This window comes from Phacochoerus africanus, chromosome 7 (assembly GCF_016906955.1).
Source record: "Phacochoerus africanus isolate WHEZ1 chromosome 7, ROS_Pafr_v1, whole genome shotgun sequence".
Taxonomy (NCBI): Eukaryota; Metazoa; Chordata; class Mammalia; order Artiodactyla; family Suidae; genus Phacochoerus; species Phacochoerus africanus.
Window position 1 is genome coordinate 50,844,115 of NC_062550.1, and position 20,889 is coordinate 50,865,003.

Here is a 20,889-nt window from a genome sequence, read left to right on the forward strand (position 1 = left end):
GGTGAGCTGTTTGGGTGTGAAAGGGAGGACCCTATCAGAGGGCAGGATTTGGTAGCATATTACTCTCCCCCCTGCCCCCAGCTTTTCCACTCTCAACACACCTATTTGTAATTTGGAATATTAATTTAATGTGCTTGAGGCATCCTTGGGAAATTGGATGATGTAATTCTTGAATTGCCTTTGCATTTGTGGTGTTTATATTGGCCAGAGTGGCAAAGAGAGTTTAGTGCAGTGGGAAGAAAAGCCCCAAGTATACATATGCTCACAATCTCTCTGCCTTTAAGCAGATTTTTAAGCTTTCTGAAGCCCAGTTCCCTTGTGTGTAAAAAAGGTGACAATATCTGTTCTATGGGATTGGTAGCAATTAAAGAATATGTGAGTTTTCAGTGCCTTGTACATAGAAGGTATTTGGGAAGGGTTAAGTCCCTTCGCTTTCAATGAGAGGAAGGGGACAGAAAATGTGAAGTAGTGTTTATTATTATTATTATCAATTATTATTTTAAAACTTATTTTTATTATTTTTGTTACCCAGAACTGATGTTTCTTTGTCAGTCAGGTGACTTAATAAGGGAAAAAGTTTAGGGACTCACCCCTGGCTACCTTGTGCCTAGAACAGTGTCTGATATTTAATTTACATCTAATAAATATCAGATGGTCTATTGAATTAATCATAGAGACACTGAAGTTATCAGTACAATCATTTCACTTTACAAAAAGGAAACCTTGGCTCAGAGAGGTGATTTGTTTTGTCCAAAGTTAAAAAAGCAAAATAATGATAGTAGTCAGGCTGAACGCTCTGCTTGTAGAGCTTCATCTGTTGTCAGTGGTTCTCGTTGGAGGATGATCTTGTTCCCAGGGGACATGTGGAGACATCTTAATTTTTAAATTTTTAGGGCCACCCCTGTGGCATATGGACGTTTCTGGACTAAGGGTCTAATCAGAGCTCTAGCCGCCAGCCTACAGCACATCCATAGCAGCGTGGGATCTGAACTGCATCTGTGGTTTGCCACAGCTCATCACAACACCAGGTCCTTAACCTGCTGAGAGAGGCCAGGGATCAGACCATCCTCACGGATATTATGTCAGGTTCTTAACATGCTGAGCCACAGCGGAAACTCCTTGGAGACATTTTTATAGTCACAGCTGGGAAGAGGGAGCTTCTGGCATCTAGTGGGTTGAGGCTGGGGATGCAACTAACCATCCTATAATGCCCAGGGCAGCCCCCATCACCAAGAATTACCTGGCCCCAAAGGCCAGTAGTGCCAATGTTGAGAAACCCTGATCTACATTATACTGAAATTTCATGCTCATTTATTGAAGGCCTACCAGGTGGGAGCACTGTTTTGTTATTGTGAAGAAAACAAAGGTGATTAACGTATTGTCGTTATCTTGTAAGAGTTTGCAAATGGAGGAGAATTATATGAACCCATTTCTGGGACATCTCTTTTGAAGTCATTTCCAGCATACACAAACATCTGAGATAACTGGTTTGATGTGATGTTTAAATTATTAATGTCTATAGATGACCATGATAAATCTCCCAGCACGTATAAGGAGCTGCAACCTTAAATCTCAGCACATATGGGAAAATAAAGTCACCTAATTTTTTTACTTATACTTCCTAAACATGATATTCTATTTAACCAATATTTACTGGGTGGCTAGGCTAATCAGAAAAATGTATTAAGCTTATTGTTTGTTTAGTGATGAAAGGGGAACTAACCAAAGAAAATTTGACCATTTCATATGCTGAAGATTCTGAAGTCTATGGAGACAAAACACATAAATTATAAGAATAGCACCACATTTCATGTGCGTGCATGTGTGCGTGCGTGTGTGTGTGTGTGAATTATGGAAAACATCTAGGAATTAGGATGGTGATGTAAGATAGAACACTGTTTAGATTTTATTCTCTAAGTTACTAAAGTGATCCAAGGTTTAGAAATGGATGCTTTTTCAATTTAAACATCTCCGGCAGTATTGTCTTAGGGAATTCAAGATTTATTTTTGACTAATATACAGTGCTTGAAACTCATGGACAAAATGTGGAACCTTATGAATTAAGTAATAAAGGCATTTGTAGTTTTGTCAGATAATGCATTACAGTGCTGAATTATTAGGCTGACTTCCTATAATGTCAGTTTTCGTGGGCCATACAAGAAATTAGGTGACATGAGAGAGAGGTAAACAGTCACATATTTTTGCCTTTAATACATAGCAGTTGCCAGCACACTCTACCATTTTGTCATAGATTTTTTTTCTTGTATCACCTTATTGGTGTAGGAGAGTGCAAAATCATGTCTATAGGGGAGAGAGTTTATTTTATTTTATTATTTTTTGGTTTTTTTTAGGGCAGCATATGGAAGTTCCCGGGATAGGGGTAGAATCAGAGCTGCAGCTTCCCGTCTACTCCACAGCCCCAGCAACGCAGAATCCGAACCAGGTCTGCAACCCACACCACTGCTCGCAGCAATGCCAGATCCTTAATCCACTGATTGAAGCCTGGGATCAAACCTGCATCCTCATGGATACTAGTCGGGTTTGATGATCCTTTCCAAACAAGATAGATTAGTGCAAAGTAATTTTGTTAAAGATTTTTAAATTGCCTTGCTAAAGATAGTTTATTTGTTTGTAGATAAGCCAGACTTCCACCAGATGGCAGTAAGTATTCATTTCCTAACTATGCAATAGCCTTTGGATTTAATTAAAAACTTAGTATGCAAGAACCTATACATTAGCATAGACTCTTATGTATATTATGTATATTAGTTTTAAATATCCCAATGTTGAGTTTTCTCTCAAATGTATCAGACATAGTATATAAAAAGAGTCTTTACATATATACGTGTACACACACACAAACACACATTAGAGGAACATACATCCCAAACCCTATACACATGTATAAATATACATATCAAAATATAAATGATACCTGGCATATATAAGCATCCAGTAAATGTTATTTTTCCATTTTTTTCTTTTCTAGACCTAACAATCAGAATAATAAGTTGGCTCTGAAATGCCCAGTCATTGGAAACAGAACATACACATATATAATTATTTTAGAATACACAAATGATAATTTTTTTTGTCTTTTTTTTTTGCCTTTTCCAGGGCTGCACTCGTGGCATACGGAGATTCCCAGGCTAGGGATCAAATCAGAGCTGTCGACACTGGCCTACGCCAGAGCCACAGCAACTTGGGATTGAAGCCACGTCTGCGACCTACACCACAGCTCATAGCAATGCCGGATCCTTAACCCACTGAGCAAGGCCAGGGATCAAACCTGAAACCTCATGGTTCCTAGTTGGATTGGTTAATCACTGTGCCACAATACGAACTCCCCGCAAATGATAATTTCATGACTTAAGTGTTATATGTAGTAAAATCAATCTAAAGACATTTCATTATCAAAAAGTAACATTTTTCTTTTACAGAGATAAACATAGAGCATGGACTTACAACTTGCTGCAGCATTAGTGGGAAAGTTGCAACTGTCTTTGATAGGTGGTACAACCATGACTTTCAATGTCTAGGTGTTCATAATATTACCCTCTCTGTCTGCCCCTTGTCTATACTGACTGGTCAGTTTCTCTCCCTGACTTCACCTGGTCCTCTTTGGCCACTTAAATGAGGACTCCCTTCAAAGCTTAGTGGTGAGTATTTGCTCTTTCTCTTTTCTCTTTCACTCATGCCCGTGGCTGCAATAGGCCATGACTTTGATCTTGGGTATGCCACTGCCGTTGAAACTCAGTAGTTGAATATAAGATGGAACTTTCTCCACAAAGAGTGAATTTTCCTAGCTCTGAGTTAAAAACTTGAGAGTCATGATAAATGTTTTTCTCTCTCAATTTTCTCTTTGAGATTCTCCTGACTTTGTAAAATCTTTCACATCTGTTTTCTTCTTTCCATTTCAGCACTGGTACTCTTGGTATTGTTGTTGTTGTTGTTGTTTTTAGGGCTGCACCCATGGCATATGGAAGTTCCCAGGCTAGGGGTTGAATCAGAGCTGTAGCTGCTGGCCTCTGCCACAGTCACAGCAAACGCAGGATCTGAGCCTCTTCTGTGACCTACACCACAGCTTGTGGCAACGCTAGATCCCCCACCCACTGGGTGAGGCCAGGGATTAAACCTTCATCCCGCCACAACAGGAGCTCCCTCTTTTAAAAAGTATTTTCAGGGTTGCACCAATTTCTGCTATACGGAAATACATACACACAGACACACACACAGACACATGCACATACACATATTCTTTTTTACAAATATTATTTTCCATCATGGTCTATCCCAGGAGACCAGATATAGTTCCCTGTGCTGTACAGTAGGACCTTATTTCTTATCCACTCTAAATGTACTGGTTGGCATTTACCAACCCCAAACTCCCAGTCCATCCCACTCCTTCCCCACTCCCGCCTGACAACCACAAGTCTGTTCTCTGTTTTTGTGAGTCTGTTTCTGCTTTGTAGATTGGTTCATTTGTGCCATATTTTAGATTCTGCATATGTGATATCATATGGTATATGCCTTTCTATTTCTGATTTACTTCACTTAGTATGAGAATCTCTAGTTGCATTCATGTTGCTGCAAATGGCATTTTTTTTAATGGCTTGGTGGTCCATTGTGTATATACACCACATCTTAATCCATTCATCTCTCGATGGACATTTAGGTTGCTTCCACGTATTGGCTACTGAGAATAGTGCTGCTATGGGAGTTCCTGTCGTGGCTCAGTGGAAATGAATCTGACTAGTATCCATGTGGATGCAGGTTTGATTCCTGGCCTTGCTCAGTGGGTTAAGGATCCGTAATTGCTGTGAGCTGTGGCGTAGGTCGCAGACATGGCTTGGATCTGGCGTTGCTATGGCTATGACCAGTGGCTACAGATCTGATTCAACCCCTAGCCTGGGAACCTCCATATGCCACCAGGGTGACCCTAAAAAGACGAGAGAGAGAGAGAGAGAGAGAGAGAGAGAGAGAGAGAGAGAGAGAGAGAGAGAGAGAGAGAGAGAGAGAGGATAGTGCTGCTAGGAACATACAGATGCATGTATCTTCTTGAATTGTAGTTTTGTCTGGATATATGCCCAGGAGCAGGATTGCTGGATCATATGGTAGTTCTATATTTAGTTTTCTGAGGAACCTCCATACTTTTTTCCCTAGTGGTTGCATCAGCTTCCATCCCCACCAACAGAGCAGGAGGGTTCCCTTTCCTCCACACCCTCTCCAGCATTTGTTATTTGGGGCTCTATCATCTCTTCCTCAAACCCCACACTTGTTTACTTTGCCACTTTCATCATCTCTCTCTTTCACCTACTCTCTATGGCCACCTGAGGATTTTTAATGCACTGTTTCTGCCAACATTTTCCCAGTGATATTTAAAATCTTTCTGAAGCTACAACGCTTAACCTTTTAACCTGTGGCAAAAAAGCCCCATTGGCCTGGCCTTCCTTCATACCTGGGATCCCCCCAGTCTTCAGTGGAGGTGGTGGGAAGTCACAGGCTCTTGGAATGAAAAGACGGACACTGGGAGCTGTCAGACCTGTGCCACTCACCAGTGGTGTGACTTTGCCTGGAGGACTTCACTTGACGTGCCCCAGGTGCCTTGTCTGAAAATGAGGTTAAGGGTCCCTTCTAAAAGGATAATTGTATGGGGAAATGAATTAACCTTTAAAAGCCTATAAAAAGTATTCCCTAAATGACATTTATGGGTCTTCTCTGATCAAGGCTTATTTTCTCACCTACTTGGCATTTCCTCCCCGCACCACACCTGTCCTCTTCACCTCCCCTTTCTTTTCTCCCAGTTATAATTCGACCATCCTTCAAGACTTCGCTCAGATGCTACCTTCTTCATGAATAATTCTTGAATAAATTTGCCCACCACAGATCCCTCCTTCTTCTGACCTATATTATTTATAAATTATTCATTCCTATCTTATACCTCTCGTCACATTTTATTTTGTATTACAGCTAACTGTATTTATGTCTTATTTTCCCTCCTAGGTTGTAAGGTCTTATGGTCAGGGACCACATTCTCATGGTCTTTGCTAAAATACTTTATGCCACCAGGCTTTGTCCATTATAGACACTCTATTAATATTTATTGCGTAAATGAATAGTATATGAGATCGTGCTCTGCAATGCCAGATTTATAATTTATTTTTAACATAAGGAAAGATTTCCTGTAAAGTCCTAAAAGATTCAGGAATCTCCACATGACCAAGTCTTTTTTTCCTCTCTCTTTAGAAATGTAATTTTGGATTCATTCTTACTCTAATTACTTAATTACTGTTATTATTATAGCTAAAGAAACCAGCAAAATAATTAAAACATATATAATACATTTTTTTTTAGCTTTTAGTTAATATTGGTGAATTTATGTAGCCATAGATTTATTTGGTGCTGGTTGCCCTGCCTTCTTCCCCTCCCCATTCCTCTTCTCCCCCTTCTCCTTTTCCTTCTCCTTCCTTCCTCTTTTCTTCTCCTGCTCCTCATTATCATCAGTATTATCACCTTGATGAATTTACCAAAGCAATAACTGTATATTAAAAAGACTACATTGTAGCCTGGGGGACATGAGCTGGAGCAAAATCTAACTCCTCAGCATCATCTTTAGGATTGTTGCAGGCATGAGTATATAAAAATTAATGACATGTGCTTGGTACGATGAGGCTTTAGTCACAGACTTTTCTCATTTTATAGATGAGGACCCTGAGTTCCATGGGGGTTAGGTGACCTTTCCTAAAGTCCATAGGATTTCCTTACAGAGCAGAATCTGGAACCAGTTCCCCACACATCCCTCAGAGATTGAACTGGGTGATCCTAAGAGGGTGACATGTCTGAAGACAATTTTAGAGAGTTTTAAAGGTAGAATATGACCTACGTCTTGGCTTAAATGACTGTTTGACTTAGGTACGTTAATTCTTGTTTTTAATGCACATTTTAGTCATGGATATGTCATGGTTTCCAGCATGAAAAATTAACTTACTTTACAGTATTTGTAACCAACTATTCTAAATGCTTGTTGAATGAAAACTTTGACCATAAGGTTGGTTCAACATGTTGTATATCTTTTGAATATAATTTAGCTATAATTTTAGTATGTATATTTATTTTTAAATTTTTAATTTTTTTAGGGCCACACCCATGGCATATGGAATTTCCCAGGCTAGGGTTCTAATTGGAACTGCAGCTGCCAACCTTTGCCACAGCCACAGCAACGCCTGATCCTTAACCCACTGAGCAGGGCCAGGGATTGAACCTGCATTGTCACAGATACTAGTTGGGTTCGTTACTGCTTAGCCACATCGGGAACTCTAGTTTTTTCAAATTTAAAAGTTTGAATTCTTCAAACTGAAAAAAATTAAAAAATAATAAAACAGTGATTCTTGACTAAAAGAGAGCTCAGTAAATCCTTCTGTGCACTATGCTGGAACTTTCATTACTATGGAGTAAAAGGGTGTCTTTTTTTTTTTTTTTCCTGATCTTGAACTGTTTTATTTCTCAAAAAAAGATCTGAAGCTCCTTTTTCTTAAAATGTTAATAACATTTTAAATTTTTTCTACTGGGTACATGATTGATATCCTTGGCATCTTTCCGTTAATTTTAAAAAATAAAAATACTGTTCAAATGATGTTTTTCTTATTTATTTACTTATTTAATAATTTTTATTGTAGTATAGTTGACTTAGAAAATTGTGTTAGTGTTAGATGTACAGCAAAGTGACTCAGTTATCCATATACATATATAAAAGTGTGTCTTTCTGAGTTCGATTCATCTTTGAGTTTGATTCATCAGTAGACAGGAGGACGGTTAATTCATTGTCTTTTTGGCTTTCTGCCTTTTTCTCTGGGATTCTGAAAGCAAGAATAACCCTGTTTTGCAGCTAATTCTTTTATTCATAATTCAAGAGAATTTAAGAAGCCTGAGGTGTCAATCTCCATTGAAAAATAAAGTTCAGCCTCAGATCTCCCCAATTGCTGGCCAAGCAACAACAGACAACTTTAAACAGATTCCTAGTTTATCCCTCTCCTGCTCCTCCCCCCAACCCCCACAGGATGTTTGCTCTGAAATCCAGAAGTCTGTTGTCAAGCGATTCTTGGACTGGCTTCTGTTTTCCAACCACTCCTCTCCTTTACACCCCTACTTACTTTCTGATTTGCTTAACCATGGTTTAGTTTCGTCTGTTCTTAGATTTCATATAAACGGAGTCATGTAGTGTCTGGCTGCTTCCACTTATAAATTCTTAAAACAATTGAGATATAATTGACATACAAAACTGTATTAGTTCTAGGTGTACAACATAATGATTTGAGATATGTATCTATATGATACATATCAGTATCTTGAAATGATTACTACAGTAAGTCTTGATAGCATCCATCACCACACACTGTTATAAAACTTTTTTCTTGTGATGAGAATTTTTAAGATCTGCTCTCTTAGGGTTAGGGTTAGGGTTAGATATACAGTTCAGTATTATTAAATGTGGTCACCATGCTGTATATTATATCCTTAGGACTTACTTTCTTATAACTTGAAGTTTGTACCTTTTGACCCTCTTCACCCATTTCACACACCCCCACCCCTGTCTCTGGTAACCACAAATCCGATCTCTGTTTCTGGAAGTTTGTTTTTTGTTTTTATTCAATTTTTAGCTTCCACATAAAAGTGAGATCATGCAGTATTTGCCCTTCTCTATCTGACTTATTTCACTTATCATTATGCACTTCACGGTCCATCCACAGTATTGCAAATGGCAGGATTTCCTTCCTTTTTATGGCTGAGTAGTACTCCATTTTTTGAATATGCCATATTTTGTTTATCCATTCTTCTGTTACATGATATGCATTTTTGTCTGACCCTAATTTCTGGTTCTATGTTATGTCCCTATGATAATTCCCTCTTACCCCCACCACTTCCCATCATCTTCAGTTGAATGTGTCAGTCTGTTTTAGTTGATTTTCATGGAATATGGTCACCATTGCCTAAAGAGTTCCTTCTTCAGCTGAGGAGAGCTGTATTTTCCATTATTTTTGATTATTGCTTGTGTTCCACTTATTTTCTCTTCCTCCTAGTACTCCAGTTTCCTGTTAGTTGATACCTCATTCTCTTGTCCTCCATGACTATCTTATGTTTCCTCATTTTTTCAGTTCTTTACTCCTGTCCTCTTTGTTGAAAGACAGCTGTTCAATTTTTAGCCTTTGCATCACTCATTTCCTGAAACATCAGCTATATTTATTCCTGCTGCCAATAGGGACTTTAATTTTGTATTTATGTTTTCATTGTTGTTGAAATGTTCCTAAATATTTCTTTTTATATTGTGATTCTTTATTTTTTATTTTTTGTGGGGTCCAGGGTTCCTTGTCATTTTTTAAATTTTTCAAATGATTTTTAATTTTTTCCATTATAGCTGGTTTACAGTGTTCTGTCAATTTTCTACTCTACAGCAAGGTGACCCAATCACACATACATATATACATTCTTTTTCTCACATTATCCTCCATCATGCTCCATCATAAGTGAGTAGATATAGTTCCCAGTGCTATACAGCAGATCTCATTGCTTATCCATTCCAAAGGCAATCGTTTGCATCTCTTAACCCCAGATTCCCAGTCCATCCCACTTCCTCCCCTTCCCCCTTGGCAACCACAAGTCTGTTCTCCATGTACATGATTTTCTTTTCTGTGGAAAGTTTCATTTGTGCCATATATTAGATTCCAGATGTAAGTGATATGTTGCTGCAACTGGCATTCTTTTGTTCTTTTTTATGGCTGAGTAGTATTCCATTGTGTATATATGCCACATCTTCTTGATCCATTCATCTGTTGATGGACATTTAGGTTGTTTTATATTATGATTCTTTATTTTTTATATTATTTTATTATTTATCTGATTATTTTTATATTACATTTTTAATCTTCCACTGCCTTCACATAGAAGCTATGTTTACTTGCACTTTCTTGAATATGCCAAACCATTTCCTGAAAATTTATTTTGTATCATACCATAGATAATATTCAGAAAGACTGAGAATTCCCCTCATTCTAAGACACTTTTTTTTCCTTTCCTTTTTACGGCCACACTTGTGGCATATGGAAGTTCCTGGGGCTAGGGGTTGAACTGGAGCTGTATCTGAGGCAACACTGCAACACTACTCTTGGCAACACTGGATCAGAGCCACATCTGTGACCTACACTGCAGCTTGTGGCAACGCCAGATCCTTAACCCACTGAGTGAAGCCAGGGATTGACGCCACATCTTCACAGAGGCAATGTTTGGTCCTTAACCTGATGAGCCATAATGGGAATCCTAACATTCTTTTTAATCAGTCGCATGTTTTTCCCTGCCTCCTCTGTCCTTATTATCTTTAGACAAGTGAGCTCTATGCTGAACCAGAAGGGTCGAGTGGACTGTCCTTTCATTCCACTTCTTTCTTCTCAGTTCTCTTTCTTCCTTTCATTTATTTATTTCCTCATCTTATTTTTTTTTTTTCAATCTGCTTACTAGATCTTCAACTGCAGGGCAGCCTGCAAGGTCCCGGTGCAATTCTCAGTTCTAGCAGGTGTCAACTCTGCTGTGTCCCTGGGCTCTCTTGAGGTTGCTTTTCTCCCGGGCCCCTCTGCTATTTCTCCTTTATCACACAGTGTCATTCCAGCCAGTGGCAGCTACAGTTCTTCCTTTTCTTTCCTTTTCCTCAGGCAGCACGTCTTAGAAAGCCCTCTGCCATCATCTGCTCCCTCCACTCTCTACCCATTTGCTTTTTGAGCTCTGTCATATCTCATTGGTTTTGAGAAGACAAGAGAGGGGTAGCAGACAGTGGATGGGAGAATGGGGGAAATTTTCTGCTCCATCTCACAGCAGCTTCTCGGTGATGGAGAAGCACTTCTGTTTGGGGTTTTGGTTGGTGAATACTCAGGATCTCTGGGTCAGCAGGCAAATAGGGAAACTGCAGCAAGTATTTTCTTTTCTTTTTTTTTCTTCTTTCTTCTCTTTTTTTTTTGGTCTTTTTAGGGCTGCACCCATAACATGTGGAAGTTCCCAGGCTAGAGGCTGAATCAGAGCTGCGGTAGCTGGCCTACACCACAGCCACAGCAACACCAGATTCAAGCCTCATCTGCTACCTACACCACAGCTCATGGCAACGCTGGGTCCTTAACCCACTGAGCGAGGCCGGGGATCGAACCCACGTCCTCATGGATACTGGTCAGGTTCATTACTGCAGAGCTGCAATGGGAACTCCAGCAAGTATTTTCTTAACTGTGTTCACTTGACCACTAGCTTGAGGTTGAGGTTGAGATTTGCCATGAGTTGGCAATTGGGGAGTTCTCTGCCTCTCCCTCCATACTATTAACTTTATAATCACTGTCAGTTCATTGAACATATGGGGGTTAGATTTTCAGTCTTAGTGTTCAGAGATTGATAGGTTTTGTTTTTTTGTTTTTTGTTTTTGTTTTGCTTTGTTTTGTTTTTGATCTTTTTCAGCACCTTCATTAATATTTAGTGATAATTTGGGATAGGTGTTCCTCAGAGCTAGTAGCCAAGTGTCATTCTGAGAAAGACTCCCAGCCTTGGATTTTAAGTGGTGCCTTTAATTACATGGGGTTACATATTGTATACATCAGCTGATTCACATTAATAGGATTAAATTCAATTGGACAACTTGTTATTTTGAGAAGACACCTTGTAAACCTGTTGTTTTACAAATTATCAACAAGGACGTCTTTTTGAAACTGTGTAGTCAGGTGGAGGCCAGGAGTTGTGGATTCTAACCAGCTGGAAGTGGGTAGGCCAACACAGCATATTTAGAACTCATCCTTCTCATCAGAATGATCTCTAAACTCCTCAGTCTAACCCAGAGACACGTGCTCTTGTTTGTTACTTTCAATAGTCCTCATGAACCAACCAGCATATCTGATATACATCGGATATACGGTCCTCTTTTGCTTGACTTTCTTTTCTTGTGTGTATAGCAGGTGGAACATGATCTTGAATCATTGTTAAAAATTTTCTATTTAAAAAAAAAATTGGTTGCTGCATTATTAGTCACTGGCAGACTTTGTGGTGGGCAAAATGAACTGTCTTGAATGCTTCCTCAGAGGAGGTGAGATTGTCAGCTCTCACTTGTTCAAAGCTCTCAACTGTTTGATGTAAACAAAGGCCATAAACTTGGAATTTTAGCTCTTGTCTCCCGCCAGAAGGTATTCACTAATAGTTTCTTTCTTAGCCTCTTTTTATATTAAACTTAGTTAAGTGTGCAATAATGAACTGGAATTGAAGATCACTGGTCTTGTTAATGCACTTTTAATAACAATTTAAAACTCATTTTGTTTTTTGTTTTTTTAGCTTAACCCTGATTATCGAGATGCTCAAAATGAAGGAAAAAATGTGGTGAGTAGAATTGTTTTTTCCCCATCAAATACAAATGCATTATTCATATATTATATGAACAAACTGAATAGTTAGTAGGAAATTTGAAGACTAGGGACTCTGAGAAGGATTCTCTGAGTAGAGGCTGTGGACCAAAGATCAAAAGTAAAAGAGGATATGGCTTAGATTATAAGAAAATGACCAGTGGTGGGTGTTTTATGAGATTTCCAGCAACATGAAGGCCATTATGATGGAGCGCTGAAGGCGCCTGGATCTCGGAGGTATGCTGGGTCTAGGTGTAGTTTTCAGAAGTGAATAGACATTAGGAAGGAGGAATGGAACTGTGGCCTAATATTAAAACAGAACAACAGAACAATCCTTCTTCATTCAAAATAATTCGGGTTATATTTATGGGGAGAAATTGAAGCATTAAGCAACTAGATAACTGATATTTCTGATATTGCAAAGTGTGCTACTACAAAGAAAATCTCTTATTTTAAGCCAGTTTTCATTAAAAGTAAATTAATTCATTAAAAATAATAATTTCATTATTATTATTTATGTTGATCATCTCATCATCATTTGTAAAGGAGATGACTTGATGATGACAATATGACTTAATTCAATAAAAAATTCAGAGGAGAAGGATTTACCAGAGGGGATGGGGTTGGGGGTGGGTGAAGTGGGTTAACTGTATGGTGATAGGTGGCAACTAGACTTGTGATGTTCACTTTGTAGTGTACGTCGATGTTGAATTATAATGCTGTACACTAGAAACATATTAAAAAATTCAGAAATTCAGAATAATTTGATGTGATCCAAATAAAGCCTGGATGATGGGCTAGATTTCTTCTTCTTCTTTTTTTTTTTGGTGTTTTCTATTATCATTATCATTTTTATTATTGTTGTTACATTTTTGATTACTTCTACAGCTACTGTCCACTACCCTTATGGTGTCTACTGCTTCATAGTTCCGATGACTGCTTTTTCTATGTGTGACTTTTGGCAGGGCTGGATTTTGTTAAGAGCAACTTAGCCAGATATCTTGATATAAAATAGACACAGTCTTTAAGACATTTTTGTTAGGAATTTAGCAATCCCTTTTGGAATGGGTACGTATTATTGCTGCATCACCCAAAATTCTGCTCATTGATAGAAATGGTTGGAATGTTCAATTAAAATGACTGCTATTTTTACATTGGTATGCAGATTTATATTTTATGAGGATATTTTTCAGGAGGGATGAATTAAATTAGAATTTCTGGACCTGAGTCAATCCTATTTGTCTCCTCTCTCCATATGATTATCTTGTTTACAATAGAAATAAGCTGAGGTGCCAGGTCATTGACTCAGTGAAAACTTTTAATTTGTATCAAAATGTCTTTAAATATAGAATAGTTTTGTTAGATCAAGGATTTTTTATTTATGGTTCAATTGTATCCCCCTATGTGAACCTTAGTTTATTTACTTTTTTAATATTTGATTCTTTTTATTTTCATATAATGATTTTTTTCTATTATAGTTGGTTTATAGTTTTCTGAAAGTTTTCTACTGTACAGCAAAATGACCCATTCACACACACACACATATATATACACATTCTTTTTCTCACATTATCCTATCACAAGTGACTAGATATAGTTCCCAGTGCCATACAGCATGATTGCATTGCTTATCCATTCCAAATGCAGTAGTTTGCCTCTATTTTTTTTTTCAGGGCTGCATCTGAGGCATATGGAAGTTCTCAGGCTAGGGGCTGAATTGCAGCTGCAGCTGCCACAAGCCACAGCAATGCCAGATCTGAGCCATGTCTGCGACCTACACCATAGCTCACTGCAATGCTGGATCCTTAACCCACTGAGTGAGGCCAGGGATTGAACCTAAATCTTCATGGATAATAGTTGGGGTCTTAACATGCTGAGCCACAACTGAAACTTCCTCCCCTTGGTTTTCAAATATCTGGCCCAGAAGTGTTGGATTCTTATCTTCCTATGATTTAGGAAAATGCAATCGGTAGCCATGTTTAAAAAAACCAAGTGTAAATTATGGCTTCTTTGATTCTTCCTATAAGCTTGCCAGTGGCCTCAATGGTTTCCAGCCAGAGACCCTCCAGGAACATATGTGCACTTGGGTTTATTACTTACTGCACACACACATGCTGGGGAACCGTGGGGCCTCTCTGTAAGAAGGTGTTAGAACCTATTACGGGATTTTGGCTTGTGCAATTGATTTTTGGGTAGATTTTAAGGGGGGGCGGCGCTTGTTGTGGATAGGAATGCAGTCAGGAAGAGCAAGTATCTTAATACATTTCATCTGCGGGTAGGGCAGCCTGCAATTGCTAAAGAAGCAGCAGTTGCTTACATTTGCTGGATATAAGAGGGACAGTCTTTTTTGAGTCTTGGACAGTTTTCATGTTCTCTTGGTATTCAGACATGGTTTTGGAGTGGTGGTGTTTTGTCTTGATCCATTCCGATCACATAGTGGCCTTGTCTGCTGTTGCTGTTTTGTGAAATTGTCCGTATTCAACAGAACACCATGGCTCAACCTGAGTGTCAGCTCCTGGCAACACCAAGGCCTGACTGATAAACCAGGCCAGCTGTTAGATATCAGGGACTGCTTTTCTGTTTGTCAAGGTTTATTTTTGTGATATTCTGCGTGGCCTCTTGAGCATGGTAGAGAGACGGGAGAGCTCTGTTTCAGCACCACCGTGAACTTGTGTGGCCTCAGACAAGTCAGATGGCTTTCCTGAGACCGAGTTTCTTCACCTCTTAGGATGAGGATGTTTGCCCTACATCCCTCATCGGCATGGCAGGAGGATAAAATGCGATCAAATAGAAAACTCTGAATAAAAGATGTTATAGGCTAAACATGTAAGTCATTTCTATTAAAAGGGCATCCTATCAAAGCTTCAAACTGTGCAATTGGATTAAATCTCTGTGCTCATTTCCTTTTGACCACATACCATTTGGAATTGCTACTGATGGGCAGAGCTGAGTGGAAGAATACAGCATGTGAAGTTTATGGAGCAGCACAGAGCATTTAAATAAGTCATCGATCCATGGTGAAATTCACTCTTTGTGTTAATCAAGCTTTTAGTTGGTAGATTTTTTCTTTTTCCTTTTCCTTCTGAAATGCAATTTCTTTATCCACCTCTAAAGGTGAGCAAGAGTACTCATCTGTTTAAGCAGTTGTCACTGGCAATACTTGAATCGCCTGCAACACAGGTGGGTTTGCTTTTACTGTAGAATTTTATGACTGGATCTCATATGTCATCTCAGAGACACATCCAACTGGAGACATTTGATTTCTTTTTTTTTCTCGCTAAAACCCCTAGCTTGAAAGTAAATAAAACTGAAAATATGGAACAATAAAGCTAACAATACGGCTTCTCATTTTATAGACCATTTACTTCCTCGCAGTAATCATGTTTCTGTCTCAAAAAGAAAACAAAGGAGCATCTAGAAGGTAGTCTGTGAAAAATGAAATCAGTTCCCCCAAACAATGCTATCTCACCTCAGATCTGGGTTCCAGTAACACGGAGTTCACTGTGACCATGCTAGTTCTTTTCTTTCCTCATTTTCCCTGTGTTGCCTAGTTAATATCCAAATAATATTTTTCCTGTAATTTGGAAACCTTTATCAAATGTTACCTCCCATTTTTGAAGTTTCAGAGGTTAATGGATGGGGCTGCTGAAATGAGGCGGATTGTGTCAGAGCTCCCATTAAGACCCAAATTGCTGTATTTATTCCTCAAAGAAGCCTATTATTTCCAATCTTACAAATGTACAGCATCCACAGGGACCCTGTAAATATTGGAACTGTGTCAAGCCCAGCTGGGAACCTGACAGTCAGTAGTTTTTTCCCTCCTTGAAAGCCTGCATCTTTTCAAATGGCTCTTTGAAGGGGATTTTTTTTTTTTTGTAACACCACTCATTTTAACATTACCTTATTTATGTGGAATGTGATCTGATTTTTTGAGGGAACATCTTTTGTCTATGCTGGGAATTCTCCATCTCAGCAATACTGATATATTGATACATCAGGCCAGGCCATTCTTTGTGGTGGGGCTGTCATTTGCATTGTAGGGTATTTAATAGCATCTCTGGACTCGACTCACTAGATGCCCCTGCATTGAAGCAACATAAAGTGTTTCTTGAAATTGCCCAATGCCTCCTGGGGGCCAAATGCCTTCCCTCTGAGAACCATTCGTCTTTGTACAAAAATGTACATTAAACAGAAATGTTCTAGGAACCATGAAACTTTGCTGAAATAGACTTGAAAATTCTATTTTACAGAATTTTTCTTTTGAGGGAGGTACCATATTCTGAAAAAAGAGCCCCCCCGCCGTTTCTTTGAATTTTACTATCATCAGTGGTAAGATGATAAGGCAAAGAAAGGGAAAAAAATAGTCATATTTGGAATTAGTTTGAGAATACCTGGCGAGAGAAGTGTTTGCAGCTTTAAATGGCAGGGTTGTGTCTGTTACATAAAGTCTGCAGTGAGAGTCCCAGCGGGTCTGGATGGAAACACAGATGCCTGCACATCATTATGCTGCCGCAGCCGCACTCAGGTCTGAATCAGCCCTGACAACACACAAGTCGTTTCTTACCGAATGTCTCTGGCTCCTCACAGCAGAACTGCAACGTGATGTCTCTGCTGAAAATTCGATGGCTCACAAATGAGTCAACAGAGAAGGTGTTACAGGAGGCTCCCTGTTGTGCATCAGGGGCAGGTCTGGGAGCTGGAGAAGCCAGCCAGCCATTAGCATCCTCGCTGGTTCTCGTGGACGATTTTCAGCTTTTATCACCTGAGAGCCTGGGTGCCTTTCCTTCCAAGTGAAAATGCTAGTTTTATAAGAACCCAGAAGCCTAGGTTAACATTCTGAGGTCCCGGATTCCCTAAATTGAGAGTGTTTTGGAGAGTGAGCTGATGTTAAATTTAACACCTGTTTATGCTCTGTTGCACCTTAATTTTCCTGATGCAGGAGTTGGGAGGGAGCAGTGTTGTGTTCCTGTAATTCTTTGCAGAGAACTAGTGTTTTTGTGCCTGAGATGTGGGTTTATAAACAAAAGCCATAAGCACCCAATTTTGAACAGAACTGCCTTCATATTAGAGAAGTATAACATTGCTTTTCTTGTATATTGAAGCTTGATGAGCCATTTAAAAATTGTGTTGTTGTAACTCATTATTCATATTTCATTATTTATAAAATTCCAAGGGACTGGCTTGAAGTTTACTGTCAAACTGCTTATGAGAGTTTGTGAAGCAAATTGACAGAGTACAAGAGATTCATATTAGGATGCTTAAGACTACAGCACTGTTTTAAAAAAAGTTCTCAAACATGTTAAAAGCTCTTGTTCATACATAAACAATTGTTATGCCGATTATAAATGGAACTTACCTATTCATTAAAGCTTTTTTCCCCAAGGACATAAGCAAATTATTTGGGGGTGCAAGAGTACATTCTACTTATCCTATGTAATTAAAATTAAAGTACAGACCTATGAGTAATTTAGATGTGACCTCTTTTAGTTAGCCCTAATAAATGAGGTTTTTCAATGGAAAAGATTTTTATCGTTCACTGTAAGAGTGTCAAAATAGATTCCTCAAACAAATGAAAAGACTCTTGTTGGGATCCCACAGGGAAATTTTACCAAGGGAGATGGGGTAGGAGGGCGATCTCTAGGAAACTGAATCTGTTCTTTGGAAGAGAAGGTCTGGAAAATTCATTTTATTCGCTTTTCAAAAGGAGAGTGCATACAGGAGGATTGACTCCACTAAATGAACTCACAAACGACTGATATATAAACCACAATGCCAACTTTCACTTGCTAATTTATCTATGTCCTTGGGTCAGTTAGTGTATTTTCCCTGAAGGAAAATCTGTATCAAAAGCAAAAGTCTGATTAAAAGATTGGTGTGGAGAAGCTCAGGAAAGTAGATGCCACACATTCCTTTCAGAGACATGGCAGTCCTCCAGCCAGACTAGAATACTAGTTCATTGCATTTACGTTAGCCTTGATGAGAGAAACTGTCCTTTTCTTGTTCATTGACTCTCTGTTTAGGTTACATACTCATCTTCTGTTAATAAAGCCTTACTTCAAATATGGTTCAAAATAATTGACTAGATTTTTTTTTTCTTAGTTCAAATCATATATTTTTTTCAAATGATGTTTTAATCGTACCTTTCTAATATTCCATTTAAACCACTGGTGCTCAAATCCCTGTGCCTACATTGCACAAAAATCCTCTGAGTTTTTTTTTCCAACTGACTAATCTTGTCCATTATTTCTGTATTCTTCCATTCTAAGGCAGTCTTCCCTCACATGTATTAAGAGCACTCATTATGTCGGTTGTTCTCTCTTTTCGCTTCGGTAGAATTGTCAAATCCGTAAAGGAGGTCTTTTATAATATTTTTCTGTGACTGTAACTCTTCTGGTCTGTTTCTCCCCAAGTTTTCTTGTTATGATAGAATTAAAAACAAACTTCCTTTTTCCTGTTCTTTCTTTCAGAATTATCACTTCCTTTTCTTAACTCTCCCCCTTCCTCTTTCTCTGCCTTCTTCTTCCTCATAGTGATTAGTATCTGTAATATCAGATGTCACCACCATTTTTGCCATTGAAAAGGGAGTTCCCAGTTGCACACTGTAGTCCATTAGGCCCTGTCAATGAGGATGACGTACATCTTCTTGAGACCTTCTTTTTTTTTTTTGCCTTTTTGCCATTTCTTGGGCTGCTCCTGCGGCATATGGAGGTTTCCAGGCTAGGGGTCGAATCAGAGCTGTAGCCGCCGGCCTATGCCAGAGTCACAGCAACTCGGGATCCGAGCCACGTCTGCAACCTACACCACAGCTCACGGCAACGCTAGATCCTTAACCCACTGAGAGAAGCCAGAGATCAAACCTGTGTCCTCACAGATGCTGTGAACTTAGGTCTCTGCAGAAGATGTGCAAATCAAAGATGGTAGGAGCTACTGGGCACTGCTGTGCTATGTGAAATTAAGCAGATAATGATTCTGCACCTGCTTAGGAATGCTGGCAGTGCCTCTGTCCGTACACAGTTCAGTGGTGCTATCAATTATGCACCCATTATAGAGGACTCTGGAATGAAGCTGCAGGGATTTTTCTGATTCAAGAAAAATGATGTTAACAACCTTGGGATGGAGGAGTTACCTGGTAGCCCAGAGGCTGAGGATCTAGAATTATCACTGATGTGGTTTGGGTCACTACTGTGGTGCAGGTTCGATCCCTGGCCAGGGAACTTCTGTATGCCACAGGCATGTCCCAAACAAACAATCTTGGGATGGAGCTTCTAGTGACCATTTTGGCATGATCAGGTGTAGTATTTCATTGTTGTAGCAGCCATTAAAGAAATGCTTGCCCTTAGATTTGGACTATTTCCTTTTGCCTCTGAATATCCCTTCCCTCTTCTATTTTCTTTCAACTTCCTGTGACTGTACAATGACAATCTTTCTCTCTCATTTCCAAATTTATTTTGATTTAATAAATATGTATCAGTAATCATTTGTGTGTGTGCTTTATTACCAAGCTTCTTTTACATTTGCTGCATCATGTTTAAGTTTTCTTGTACATCAGATTCTTCTATGGGACATTGGATCTTGGGGAAGTTCAAGTGAAAATACATAATCATCAGTCTTGTGTTGTTTCCTGCTTGAAATGGTTGGGGTGGACGTCCTGGAAATATTGACTGGGTTTCACATCATCATGAAGGCTTCTATTTGTTAGGATCACATTTGATTTCACTATTTATGCCATAATAGTATGTTCTGGGAAGTAATGGAACAAGCTGATGAACTGAATGGGAAATTGCTGTTGATTCCCCTTTGCTCCAGGTTAATGTCTTAGTGATGATTTGGGAGTTAGGCAGGTACTCTGAGAAACGTCCATGCTTACCCTTTAAGTGATGGACTCTAGGTGATTCAATGCACTATTTCTTCTCTGTGTTTGTTTTAAATGTGACATGGTCAAAATTACTGCTGTGAAGATAGGTTTGATACCAGGGAAGGACTGTAACTATTGGGACTTTCAGTGCTTTGGTAATTTGCCTAGATCAAGCCACCCCCTCCAGGAGCATGTGATTTATCACTGTTGATAATAATTACCTCTAAAGCTCTCAGGCTGACCTGCTCTTTCTGGAGAATGTGAAGTAGACATTACTACAATCCAGTGAAGAAATAAATGCAGATGTAAAACGTATCTCCCAATTAAGAAAACCTTGCAAGTAAAAACCTTGTACCTCCTCAACAGAGAGACGGAGATCTTCCAACTTCAAAGAAGAAACGCCAGGCAGGGGAGAAGATCATGTACACATTGGTCTCAGTCCCACATGGAAACGACATCGCGTCCCTTTTTGAACTGGATGCCACAACTCTTCAGAGGGCAGACTGCCTGGTTCCAAGGTAAAAATATATGGTTAAACACTAATGTTCCTTTGAGTAATTTTCTGGTGGGTAAGGAGTTAAAATCATAACCTTAATGTACTTTTGGTGATAGCAAGTGAAG

At 39.1% G+C, this 20,889-nt stretch overlaps 1 protein-coding gene across 1 annotated transcript in view; it reads left to right on the plus strand.

Moving 5' to 3' along the window:
• Nucleotides 1-20,889, plus strand: part of ITPR2 (inositol 1,4,5-trisphosphate receptor type 2) — a 520,896-nt gene that overhangs the window by 120,254 nt on the left and 379,753 nt on the right. The window contains exons 10-11 of the mRNA XM_047787348.1: nt 12,346-12,390; nt 20,635-20,786. Of these exons, the coding sequence (XP_047643304.1) occupies nt 12,346-12,390; nt 20,635-20,786 (197 nt within the window). The remainder of the gene's footprint in view (nt 1-12,345; nt 12,391-20,634; nt 20,787-20,889) is intronic.